The sequence below is a fragment of the Gobio gobio genome (assembly GCF_949357685.1).
Source record: "Gobio gobio genome assembly, chromosome: 13".
Classification (NCBI taxonomy): Eukaryota; Metazoa; Chordata; class Actinopteri; order Cypriniformes; family Gobionidae; genus Gobio; species Gobio gobio.
The window spans coordinates 49,289,656-49,303,384 of record NC_137106.1 but is presented as its reverse complement, the minus strand read 5'-3'; the positions used below and the strand labels follow the sequence as shown (position 1 = coordinate 49,303,384).

General features: G+C 43.6%; 1 protein-coding gene across 1 annotated transcript in view; it reads right to left on the bottom strand.

Annotated features, from left to right (window-relative positions):
* Nucleotides 1-13,729, bottom strand: part of LOC307135820 (otoferlin) — a gene marked incomplete at both ends in the record, with an annotated part of 60,854 nt that overhangs the window by 12,677 nt on the left and 34,448 nt on the right. Inside the window, 10 exons of the mRNA XM_079832497.1 lie at nt 1,061-1,155; nt 1,601-1,658; nt 1,769-1,900; nt 2,338-2,367; nt 3,379-3,449; nt 3,580-3,742; nt 3,829-3,990; nt 10,256-10,375; nt 10,460-10,621; nt 10,715-10,849. Of these exons, the coding sequence (XP_079688623.1) occupies nt 1,061-1,155; nt 1,601-1,658; nt 1,769-1,900; nt 2,338-2,367; nt 3,379-3,449; nt 3,580-3,742; nt 3,829-3,990; nt 10,256-10,375; nt 10,460-10,621; nt 10,715-10,849 (1,128 nt within the window). The remainder of the gene's footprint in view (nt 1-1,060; nt 1,156-1,600; nt 1,659-1,768; nt 1,901-2,337; nt 2,368-3,378; nt 3,450-3,579; nt 3,743-3,828; nt 3,991-10,255; nt 10,376-10,459; nt 10,622-10,714; nt 10,850-13,729) is intronic.

Here is a 13,729-nt window from a genome sequence, read left to right as displayed (position 1 = left end):
GTGTAGTGCTTGCATGGGCGCCTTCCCCCTCTCTGAGGTGGTAACGTGCGCTTTTCTGCCCAGAGAGTTCCCTAGGTTTGGTGAACCCAGGATATTTATCGGTAGTGAGTTCGGCTAAGGAACTCCCCACCAGGCCCATTACTTGTGGTATTCCCCTTTCAGGTGACCCCTAGTAATCTGGCTAGTGCTCCATTTGTAGTGGTTCCCTAATGGTGACCCCATAAGATGTATTCTTCCACTGATCGGTTTCCCTATCGCTGAACCCTGTGTCTTCCCCCTCATCAGGTGGAGCCCACCACAGCGACTCTCTATGGTCGACTCACCTGACTCGACCATATGTAGTACTCCCCATTAGGTGAGTCCATAGGATGTACTTTCCATATACTAACTTCCCCTTTGGATAGGGTTTCTGTAGTGTTCCTTTCTCAAAAGAGAAGGAGAATGCTTCCCAACGTTAAACAGGTGTCCTCTGCTATAAAATAAATCCTTTGTGAAAAATCATAAGAGGCCCTACGGAGTGACCTCTTCCAAGAGGTGGGGGGGATCACCCTGTAATGTGGACACCTGAGGTTATTTCCCCTTGGCATTGGTAGGTTGCAAGTAGCATAGCTGCACCTTCTTGGTACACAGGGGCTTGTCTGCAGACATGCAAATTCCACAGGCCAATTGGCCTTTTCTGAATACATCAGAGATGTTTGGGGATCACAAGAGTGACCCCTAGTGTCAGTATTTCGACACAACGCCTCCGTTCCCTTCATCAGGGAATGAGAGTTGCACTCGCATTTTCAAAATGTTAATGCTGCGGTAATTTCAGCATACAGTTTACTTTGTACATTCTATGCAACGACATCAAGTTAAAGTTAACGTTATAATTAAATGTGCATATGCATTTTAGACGTTATGTTCTTGCACCATCCATGCAATAAATTCATGTCCTTGAATTGAGCGTATCATTTATCTTCATATTTGTGAGCTATTCATATTATAGGCTGAACGAATTCACCTATGCCTTCCCTTTTCAAATATACTTTTGTTGCTAAACACCTAACTACAAATGTACCTTCAGTTCTTCTATTTTATGCTTCTTCTTCTCGGGTACGCCCTCCCCAGACATGGCTTTGTTCTTGTTTCCCTTTCCTCTCTTCTTCTTGGTCCCTTTCAAACATATTTAGTCATCAGTGCAAAGAACAGAAGAGAAGAGAACAAACAAGCGTTGATTTTCAGTATTACGAATAGAGTGCATACAAACTTTTGAACAGGATTATTATATGTAAATAAATGTATCACTTCATCTGGGCAGTACAATTTTTTAAAAATATTTGTATGAAAATTGTAGATATATTGTCTTACATAATTATGCATAAATATATTATTTATTAATTATAAATTACTATTCTCACTATTATCAGACTATGTGAGCCATAAACTGATCTGTCAAATATGATACTCAACAACAACAAAATGCAAAACTTTTTGAAAACAATATTTCATGTCAGGCATTAGTGCAAAGTTTTAAGTGCAAGTTAATCAATGTTTTTAGATTTCTACAGGTGTCTCGTGTTAGAGACATAATCAGTGACACTGCTTGAGTTACCTCCACCCTCTCCAGAGTCAAAATCATCCTTTTCTTCAGCTTCTGCTTCTTGTGCTTTCATGGTCTAAATAAAATAGTATACAATTTTCTCAGTTGAAAAAAATGCATTTTTCATGCATTTTATGGATTTCAAGGTATCTGGAAAATGTTAAATAATTCTTCTATAGATTTTACCTCTTTCATTGTTTCAATTGAGGCAAAGTATTTGGACCACCAGTCCAGCATGCTTTCATCCAGTTCCTCCTCTTCAACCTCCTCACCCTTCTTCCGCTTCTTTTTCCCTTTCCCGCCTTTGTCATCATCTGGCTGCCACAATATTCAAGACACAAAATTCAAAAAGCCCTTTTCACACAAAAATAATGAATTTCTGAATGTAATTTTTTCCCCAGCCAACAGGGAATGTTCTCAGAACGTTGGCTAATGTTCTGGCAAGGTTCTCTCAAAGTTATGAACAAATGTTCTTCCAGTAACGTTAATATAATGTTTGTTCAAAGCTATCTGGTCTTTAATTATGTTCTTAGAATGTTAGCACAAAAACATGTATACATCGTTCAGGGAATGTTTTTAAAATGTTACTAGTTGTTCAAGAATGTTCAGAGTTATGTTTTGAGTTATGTTAAAAAATGTTTTGCATAACTTTATGTGAACATTAGCAAAACATTCTCAGAACATATTTTTGTTAGCTGGGATGAATATAACAGGCACTGAACACAATAAGAAACATATGATATCTGTATACATACCATATCAACTTTAACCACAGCATCAGATGCCTGAAACAGATTCAATAAAATGAACAAGTTCAAAAGTCTCTTTTTTTAAATATAAAAAAATATGTGGACCCACTTTATATTATGTGGCCTTAAGTACTATGTACTAACAAATTAATTAAGCATATGATACAATGCACTTATTGTGTACATACATGTTTTTACATTGTAGTTACATTTTTAAAAATACCTGCATGTGTAATTAATTTCTGTACTTACATTTATAATTATTTTTGTTGACACTTCCCTTGCACCTAACCCTACCCTTTAACTTACCCATAACACCACACCACACCACACCTGTCCCTAACCCTACCCTTAAACTGACCCATACCACCACACCTGTCCCTAACTTTACCTGTATCCCACCTCAATATCAACTAAAGTGTTTTTCAATACAATACAAACACAGTAAGTACATTGTACTTATTTTTTGATGTAAGTACATAGTAGTTAAGGCCATCTAATATAAAGTGGGGCCCAATATGTTTTTATAAAATCCTTATTGCGTTAAAACATGATTTACAGTACCAGACAAAAGTTTGGACAAAACTACTTATTGTTTATAATAAAATCTAATAGTACAGTCACAAAAACTGTGAAATAACACAAATGCAGTCTGCATGATGTAGTGATGAAAACGTGACACAAATGAAAACGTGTATATTTGATGGTATAAACGATAGTGAAACATGCATCACTGCAAACTTTTTGGCTTCTTTTGTTTCACTACTCAATCCAACACCTTAAACAATTTACATTTATTCATTTTGCAGACACTTTTATCCAAAGTGACTTACAAATGAGGAATACAGGAAGTGATTCGTCACAAAGAGGCGAGTAAACACAAAAAGTGCTCAAAATACAAAGTTTCAGACATAAGACAGAGTAGCATAAGCTAGAATAGGGAGGGATTTAAGTAAAGTGAAAGCATAGATTTTTTTTTTTTTTTTCATTTAAATGTGTCCAAATGTTTGATTGATACTTTTTTATTTTTGTATAGATTTTCCTTACTGAGTCAAGTTTGACCACTGTCTCAATCTTCTTTACGGCTGGTTCTGGCTCTGTGTGGATCACAACCTCCTCTGTAGAGGAGAAACAACATTAGTTGTGCTTGATATAGCTGAGAAATGACGAATATAAAAGTATACTCCACCGGTCAAAAGTTTGATGATTATCATTTATATAACTTTCATCTCAGCCCTGCATACACACCCATGGCAGACCAGCTATTGACACTCTTGTCCGACGGCCTGTAAATGAATTTGCGTAGAGATGTGACGGCATGAGAGCCGACTAGCGTGTAACGGCCAAAAGCCCGGCAGTCCACCACCCGAATGTTCAGAGGGGGGTGGAGAAGCTCGTTCTCAGGCAGGTCCTGGGGGGAAATCCTCAACGTTATCACATTTTAGTGCAATCAACATCATTTTGAAAATCCTGAGATAGAAAAATGCGAAAACTCACCACTTCAAACCACTTAACCAGAGTGCTGAAGTTGGGATTTTTCTTGTAGTTCTGAATCAGCGCTGACTGAATGCCTTTCCCAGCACACTCGATGTCCACACGGGGACGGTCAACCTGGGCCAGGTTCACCCGCTTCAAGTCCCTCAGGCCCCAGAAGAGAACCTGCACAAATATTTTTTTCATTACATTTATACTTTTTTATTATTTTTATAGCTGTATAAGTGCACCTAGCTTTTTTTGTGAGCGTTCTGGCTCTTCTTCACAAGACTGCAACTCATGATAGTCTAGTGGTATATTTTTGTAGTATGCATATGGGACAGGTTCAATTCCTGATACAGTACATATACACCAATCAGGCACATGTGATTCATCAGACCAGGCCACCTTCTTCCATTGCTCCGTGGTCCAGTTCTGATGCTCACGTGCCACTGTTGGTGCTTTGGGCGGGGTCAGGGGTCAGCATGGGCACTGGTCTGCGGCTGTGCCGCCCCATACACAACAAACTGAGATGCTCTGTGTATTCTGACACCTTTCTATCAGAATCAGCATTAACTTCTTGAGCAGTTTGAGCTCCAGTAGCTCGTCTGTTTGATCGGCCCACACGGGCATCAATGAGCCTCGGCCGCCCATGACCCTGTGGCCGGTTCTCCACTGGTCCTTCATGACCCTGTGTCCGGTTCTCCACTGGTCCTTCATGACCCTGTGGCCGGTTCTCTACTGGTCCTTCATGACCCTGTGGCCGGTTCTCCATTGGTCCTCCATGACCCTGTGGCCGGTTCTCCATTGGTCCTCCATGACCCTGTGGCCGGTTCTCTACTGGTCCTTCATGACCCTGTGGCCGGTTCTCCACTGGTCCTTCATGACCCTGTGGCCGGTTCTCCACTGGTCCTTCATGACCCTGTGGCCGGTTCTCCACTGGTCCTCCATGACCCTGTGGCCGGTTCTCTACTGGTCCTTCATGACCCTGTGGCCGGTTCTCCATTGGTCCTCCATGACCCTGTGGCCGGTTCTCTACTGGTCCTTCATGACCCTGTGGCCGGTTCTCCACTGGTCCTTCATGACCCTGTGGCCGGTTCTCCACTGGTCCTTCATGACCCTGTGGCCGGTTCTCCACTGGTCCTTCATGACCCTGTGGCCGGTTCTCCACTGTTCCTTCCTTGGAGCACTTTTGATAGAGACTGACCACTGCAGACCGGGAACACCCCACAAGAGCTGCAGTTTTGGAGATGCTCTGACCCAGTCGTCTAGCCATCACAAGTTGGCCCTTTTCAAACTCGATGAAATCCTTAAGCTTGCCCATTTTTCCTGCTTCTAACACATCAACTTTAGGACAAAATGTTCACTTGCTGCCTAATATATCCCACCCACTAACAGGTGATGAAGAGATCATCAGTGTTATTCACTTCACCTGTCATAATGTTATGCCTGATCGGTGTATTTCTATAATGAACCAAGCTAAATTTATTTGCTCTACATTTTCATGTATGGAAAACAGTGGAATTTAATTTTTGATCATATTGTTTGGAAAAACCCAACCCTGAATAATAAAAAAAAAGTTTTCACTGTAATATTTACTGAAATGTCTTCAGACCCAATTATATACTTTTGAATTATGGCCAAAAGTGAGAATATAGATTATTAATGCCTTTACTGTCGCTAATCCAGCAAGTCCTGCATTGTTTTAAAATGTTCCACGTATTCTGTATTAAGAAACCGAAACCATCAGCACATTGTGTGAAACTGAGTGTCACGAAACTGCTCTGAGAGACACAGGTAGACAGTCCAATCAGGCAAACAGAACCAGGGACAGAGGCAAAAGGGTAATCCGGGACACAGGCAAGAATTCCAACGAAACCAAGTGACATGAAACCAGGGATAACGCTCAGAAATGCAGTGTGAGACGAGACAAGACTTCGCAATGAATGATAGACATGACCAGGCTAGGTAATGAGGTGCAGGTGGATGTAATCAGGAAGGAAGTCTGGGTAGTGAGTAGGAATGTCCCGATCCAATCATGTGATCAGAAATCGGGCCCGATCACGTGGTTTCAGACTCGATCGGAATCGGACATTACCTCCCGATCAGGACTCGGATATATATGTATATATATTCTCATTGTTTTTTAACACATCTATAGTTATGCGGTGGCACAGAGTTAGACCCATTTGACTCCACACAGAAAAGCAACGCGTGCGGCATGACATCACTTTGTTGCAGAGACATTATTGGTTAAATAAGGTGAATTAAATAAAAAATAAGGAACATCCTGGATCAGTTTTTTTCCTCTTCTTTATTCTTTTTTTATGTATTATAGAAGTATCGGATCGGGACTCTGTATCGGTAGATACTCAAAATCAAATGACTCGGAATCAAGGGCAAAAAAACCTGATCGGGACATCCCTAGTAGTGAGTGATGTGGGAAATGTAGTCCTTGGGGAAGTGACAGTCCGGGATGGAGTATCCGTATCCTCTCATCTGTACCCGTTACAAAGAGGCTGTTCTCTTTAGTCTAACATACGACACTGATTCCCTAGCATTCAGCCAATTGGCAAAAGTCATTTTCACAACAAGCTGACATTTATATGGATATAAAATACATCTCACATTAAATGCTAAAACTCTTCTGCTGTATTGTGTTCACAAATTGATATTTTGTAAAAAAAATTTAACATATTTCCCAACCAACTGCACACAAAAACTGCACAAATCACATAAGCTAAGTGATACACATCAACAAACAGTGATTAGGCTTGTCATGATGCCAAATTGTTTGAATTGAAAGAGAAAAAAAAACGTCAGTGCAACATACGGAAGTGCAACAGGGGTGGCCCCGGCCTGTTGCAGGCGGGGGAGGAACACCGTACTGAGACAAAAGACACGAGCTCGCCGAAGGGAGCTGCACCGTGGAGAATACACATATGGGACCGCCGTAGGGGTCACGACATACGGAACCCAGCCTGACACAAGTTCCACAAATGCATACAAGTGCCAGACCTAGTGTCGGACGCTCCGCCACATCCGACTGCCGCGGGTTGCGGAGGACTCAACAGGGTTCGCCATTCCTTGGGGAACTCGACTGGAGAATATATGCGCACGTATCCGTTCCATGGGGAAGGGAATGGCACAGCAAGCCGACACTTAGAACGGGCACTTCAGTGTTGCTGACTATGGGAAGCGAGCACACGAGGAGCAACCGGCTCTACACGTAGGCTATAAAACCTAGCGAACGTGTTTGGTGTCGCCCAGCCCGCAGCTGTACAAATATCTGTCAGTGAGGCGCCACGAGCCAGCGCCCAGGAAGAAGCAACACCCCTGGTGGAGTGAGCTCTAACCCCGAGCGGGCAGGGCACGTCTTGGGATTCATACGCCAAGACGATGGCATCCACTATCCAGTGGGCCATCCTCTGCTTGGAGACAACCTTTCTCTTCTGCTGTCCTCCGTAACAGACGAAGAGCTGCTCTGAGGTCCTAAAGCTTTGCGTTCTGTCAACATAGATGCGCAGGGCGCGAACTGGACAGAGAAAAGCCAGGGCTGGGTCTGCCTCCTCCGGGGGCAGTGCTTGCAGGGTCACCACTTGTCCCGGAAGGGAGTAGTGGGAACCTTGGGCACATATCCGGGCTGGGGTCTCAAAGTTACCTGAGAGTTGCCTGGCCCGAATTCCAGGCACGATTCGTTGACCGAAAATGCCTGCAGGTCCCCTACCCTCTTAACAGAGGCCAATGCAATCAGGAGTATTGTCTTTAGAGACAAGATTTTAAGCTCAGCTGACTGGAAAGGCTCGAAGGGCGCTCTCTGCAATGCGGTTAGCACCAGAGTTAAGTCCCAAGATGGTAAAGAGTGAGGACGAGGCGGATTTAATCTCCTCGCCCCCCTCAGGAACCTGACTATCAGATCGTGCTTGCCTATGGACTCACCATTAACCAGGTCGTGATTAGCGGCAATGGCGGCAACGTACACCTTGAGGGTGGAGGGAGACAGCCTTCGCTCCAACCCATCTTGAAGAAAAGAGAGCACATATCTGACCAAACACTTTCGGGGGTCTTCACGGAGAGAAGAGCACCAGTCGACGAACAGGTTCCACTTCAACGCATATAGCCGTCTTGTAGAGGGGGCTCTAGCGGAAGTGATGGTGTCTTCCACAGCCTGTGGTAAGTCACCTAGAACCTCCACAGGGTGCCCCGTCTCTGAGTCAGGAGGTCCTTCCTCAGAGGAATGGGCCAAGGAGGTACTGTCGCGAGGAGCGCTAGTTCGGGGAACCAAGTCCGGTTGGGCCAGTACCGAGCTACCAAGAGGAGCTGCTCCTCGTCCTCCCTGACCTTGCACAGTGTCTGTGCAAGAAGGCTCACTGGGGGAAACGCATATTTGCATAGGCCCCAGGGCCAGCTGTGTGCCAGAGCATCCGAGCCGAGGGTCCCCTCGGTCAGGGAATAAAAGAACTGGCAGTGGGTCGTGTCGGGGGCGGCAAACAGATCGATCTGTGCGGCCCCAAAGCGACTCCAGATCAGCTGGACCACCTGGGGGTGGAGTCTCCACTCTCTGGGGAGCACTGGCAACCGTGACAGCTCGTCTGCTGCACGATTGAGCAGGCCCAGAATGTGAATGGCACGAAGGGACAATAGATGCTTCCGACTCCACAGGAGGAGATGGCACGCGAGTTGGGACATGCGGCGGGAGCGTAGACCACCCTGTTTGTTGATGTACGCAACGGCCGCATTATTGTCCGTTCGGACCAGAACGTGCTTGTCTTTGAGCGGCGTTTTAAAGCGGCTGAGTGTGTCCGTCCCGACAGCCAGCACCCCCTACTGGCAAAGGGAGAGGCGTCTGAGGGGTACAAGGCATGGTAGCGTTGCATACTGCCAGACACGCTCTCTTGGCACCCAGAGATTTTGGAAACTGCTCTTTTATTGCTTCAATTTGGGTACCGCTGGCACTGGGGCCAGTGGTGGAACAGACAAACAAAAGATTCTCCCCCGGCCCTCCTGCTGCAGCCATCTCCTGAAGAGCAGTTTCCTCCATCTCTGGGTGGCCCGTCTCAGGGTCTCTTACGACGGCGCTTGCCACCTGGCTTGGCAGCGGCCTGAGCGGGCTGGACGTTCTTCCCGCGGCCGGCTCCACGCCTCTGCCCGGGTGGAGGCTGCTGCTGGGCTGAGGCGGGAGCGGGGGCGGCCGCAGGAGGACGTCCTCGGCGACGGGCAGACGGAGGTGCTGCAGCCGGCGGCGGGGTGGTGGCAGCAGCGGACCGCCGGGGCAGGATGTGTTTAATGGCCTCCGTCTGCTTCTGGGCGGCCGAGAACTGCTGGGCAAAGTTCTCGACCGCGTCGCCGAACAACCCGGCCGACGAAACGGGGGAGTCCAGGAACCGGTTCTTATCAGTCTCCCTCATATCGGCCAGGTTGAGCCAGAGATGTCGTTCCTGGACCACTAAGGTGGACATCGCCTGACCAACGGAACGGGTGGGGACTTTCGTCGCCCAGAGGGCAAATGCAAATCTCGCACGCCAATGGCCCATTGGCCTGTTCTCTAAATCTCGAAGCTGATAGGGGCTCTCTGAAGTGATCCCAATTCGTCTGTATTACCGGCGTACGTCGTAGTGACCGACTGAAAGGGAACTCAGGTTCTCAATAAAACTCAAATTCATATGAATTCATAATTAATAGCAAATTATTAAATCACTATAAGTATATCCAAACTTACCTGCATACATACAGACACATAAAGCAGTATCTATGTACTATATAGCAAATATAAACGGCTTGATTTATTTTTATATTATCGTAAAATATAACTATATAACAATCTAGCTCTAATCTGATAAATGTTACTATAAGGCATGAGGATATTAAGTTATTATAAACATTACAGTCGCAATGAAATTAAAACTGACAATTCATATTTTTTAATGGAATATTGCAGAATTTATTGGTACACATCATTATTGTTTTAAATTCATGCTCCTGGTAATCTTAAATCAGAAAAGCAGTGACATCTCTTCTCTGATGACGAGGTCGGGGCAACCTGTCACTCACATGAGATCCACCAATAGCAAACCACAATCATCCAATCAAATCTTCACAGACAAAATCAAGCCCCGCCCTACATTTGTTCTTGTTTCACTCGGATATACGGCACAATAGGGAAGAAAAGACCAGTGATGCAACTTCTGATTCAGAGCGAATTTATCAATTTATCATCATCTTTTTTTATAAAGCTACTTTAAAGCAATGTGTATAGAAAAATGCTACACAGATCATTTTTACTTGACATGTTTGGGCTTCAAACTGACAAAATTCCCCAAAAGGCCGTACATTTTTGTACCTAAATACAATAATCGCGTAATGTAATTACCAAAGGTAAAATAAACATTTATTTTTAGACTTTTGGAGGTTGCCTTGGCCTCAAAATGACACAAGATAACAAGCAACTCACCTCAATTCGGTATTTACTCAAGACGGGTCTTATGCCAATAGGAACAGGCAGGATTGGACCACGGTCGATATCTGTTGGTCCATCTATTGGAGGCAGGTCGGCTTTTCCACCTGGTCCAATCTGAAAGATTTCCACAATAAATGAATATATATATATATATATATATATTCACACACACACACACACACACACAGACAGGCGCACCTGTAGCAGTTCAAAGGCGGCGAGCATTTCTCCCGCAGTGCAGTTTCCCCGGTAGATCTGGTAGTACTCCAGTTGAGGAGGGAAGCGCGGCGGCCCGTAATGCTCATCTGACATCTTGGTTATAGGTTTAGCAAATGTCCTTCCCATGAAATCGGCTTTTCCCTTGAGAAGCAGAATGAGATCGGAGCACATTTATGAGCGTGAAAGCATGAAAAGCAGAAGGAAATGAACACTTCTGAGGATATCAACACTCACCACAGTGTCCTGGTCATAGATCTCAATGACGATTATAGGAGGATCGTCTCTCAGTTCGCCAGCCTCGCCATAGAGCTCCACATTATCAAACACCAGCAGCTGATCCCATGTAGGACACAACGTCTCATTCAGGACCTGAGAGAAATAATCAACTTTTTATTTTGTTCTTCAAACATCTTTAAACTCTGTGTGGTGATTTACTACATTCAATCTCAAACAGCTCATTGCTCGTCTGCTCAAGCTGAAAAGAAGCACCAAACTACTTTTTTTCATTAGGTACACTATATTGCCAAAAGCTTTGCAGCTCTGACAGCTTCAGCTCTTCTGGGAAGGCTTTCCTCAAGGTTTAGGAGTGTGTTTATGGGGATTCTTCTAGAAGCTCATTTGTGAGGTCAGGCACTGATGTTGGACGAGAAGGCCTGGCTCTCAGTCTCCGCTCTAATTCATCCCAAAGGTGTTCAATCGGGTTGAGGTCAGGACTCAAGTTCCTCCACACCAAACTCCTCATCCATGTCTTTATGGAGCGACGCTTTGTGCACTGGTCAGTCATGTTGGGACAGGAAGGGGCCGTCCCCAATCTGTTCCCACAAAGTTGGGAGCGTGAAATTGTCCAAAATGTCTTGGTGAAGCATTAAGAGTTCCTTTCACTGGAACTAAGGGGCCAAGCCCAACCCCTGAAAAACAACCCCACCCCATAACCCACCCTCCACCAAACTTTACACTTGGCACAATGCAGTCAGGCGAGTCCTGTTCTCCTGGCAACCGCCAAACCCAGACTCGTCCATGGGATTGTCAGACAGAGAAGCGTGATTGGTCACTCCAGAGAACACGTCTCCTCTGTTCTAGAGTCCAGTGGTGGCGCGCTTTACCCCACTGCATCCCACACTTTGCATTGCACTTGGTGATGTAAGGCTTGGATGAGCTGCTCGACCATGGAAACCCATTCCATGAAGCTCTACACACGGTTCTTGAGCTCATCTGAAGGCCACAGAAGTCTGGAGGTCTGGAGCTCTTGACTCTGCAGAAAGTTGGCAACTTCTGTGACCCTCAGCATGCGCTGACCCCACTCTGTGATTTTACGTAGCCTATACTTTGTGGCTGTTGTTCCCAATCGCTTCCACTTTGTTATAACACCACTAATAGTTGAGCGTGGAATATTTAGTAGTGAGGAAACGTCCCGAATGGATTTATTGCACAGATGTCCACCGATCACGGCCCCACGCTTGAGTTCTCTGAGCTCCTGAGAGCGGCCCATTCTCTCACTAATGTGTGTAGAAGCAACACACACACACACACACACACACTCCTGAGAGCGGCCCATTCTCTCACTAATGTGTGTAGAAGCGTCTGCAGGCCTAGTGCTTGATTTATACACCTGTGGCCATGAAGTGATTGAACACCTGAACTCAGTGATTTGGAGGGGTGTCCCAATACTTCTGGCAATATATTGTATATTCAGTTCAATATACATTTTTCATCAGGGCTGGCAAGTTTTTTGGGTTTGACACCATTAGGAATGTAATTGATCATCTATTTTTTATTTCAATTCCTGAATATGAAACTTGAGGAGATGTAGCAAACCGAATGTAGAATTGTTAATTTAATTACATTTAATAATATTAATTTTATCATATAACATTTAATAATATAAAATTTTTTATAAATTTATATTTTTTCCTCGATTTAATTACCTATCAACATGCCATCATACACACAACACAGGGGGTATTAATAATCATATATAACATGTATATAATAATGTATATCATATATAATAATAAGGTAACACTAGTAGACATTCTATAAGTAACTTGAAACTACATGTCAACTTATTCCACTAACTCTCATGTAGTGGATAATGTTTCATAGTTAGTAGAATGTAACTACTAATAATCATGTCACCTGTGTAAATATTCAGTAAATTAACTTTAATGTTATGGATAATGCTGGAAGAACTCTTGATTTATTCGTAATTTAAATAAATGCATATACATTTACATCATTCAAATTCATATTTTTGTCATATAATAATTCATCTCGAATAAATCAAATATCATCATACACACAACATATAAGTTAAGTATAACATTTATAATCATCATTTTTGAAATGCCACCAACATAAATATTCAATAATCATTTTATGGATAATAATGGAAGAATACTTAGTTTCGCAAAATGCTCTAATTTTTTCAACATGTTATAAGAATAATATATTCATACTATTCGTGTACTGTATATAATTTCCTATTTTGTCTTCAATGTTTATTTTGGATAAAGTGTAAAACATTTTAAATATGGAGTATGGAATATGAATTCTCACCATAAAGGGATAGTTCACCCAAAAAGGAAAATTAGCCCATAATTTACTCACCCTCAAGTCATCCTAGGTGTATATGACTTTCTTCTTTCAGACGAATATAATCGAAGATATATTGCAAAAGTTCAGGCTAATCCAAGCATTAGAATGGCAGTAATAGTTGCTCTGTTTTTGAAGTCCATCAAAAGTGCATCTGTCCATCATATAACTGCTCCACGTGGCTCTGGGGTGTTAATAAAGGCCTTTTGAAGTGAATCGATGCGTTTGTGTAAGAAAAAAATCCATATTTAAAACTTTATCAAGTAAACTTTCGGCCGACCGCCTTCCCTGTTCAATTTATGGAAAAATTGTTGAAAGTTCCCCTGCGATGGAAAGACTAACACGACCAAATCCACTCGTCATGACGTCACAAACGCATCTTGAGTTTCACTTTCAACATTCAACACTTTTCCACAGAAGGCGGTCGGCCGAAAGTTTACTTGATAAAGTTTTAAATATGGATATTTTTCTTACACAAACGCATCGATTCGCTTCAGAAGGCCTTTATTAACACCCCAGAGCCGTGTGGAGCAGTTATATGACGGACAGATGCACTTTTGATGGACTTCAAAAACAGAGCAACTATGAATCCAATTCTAATGCTTGGATTAGCCTGGACTTTTGTAATATAACTCAGATTTTATTCGTCTGAAAGAA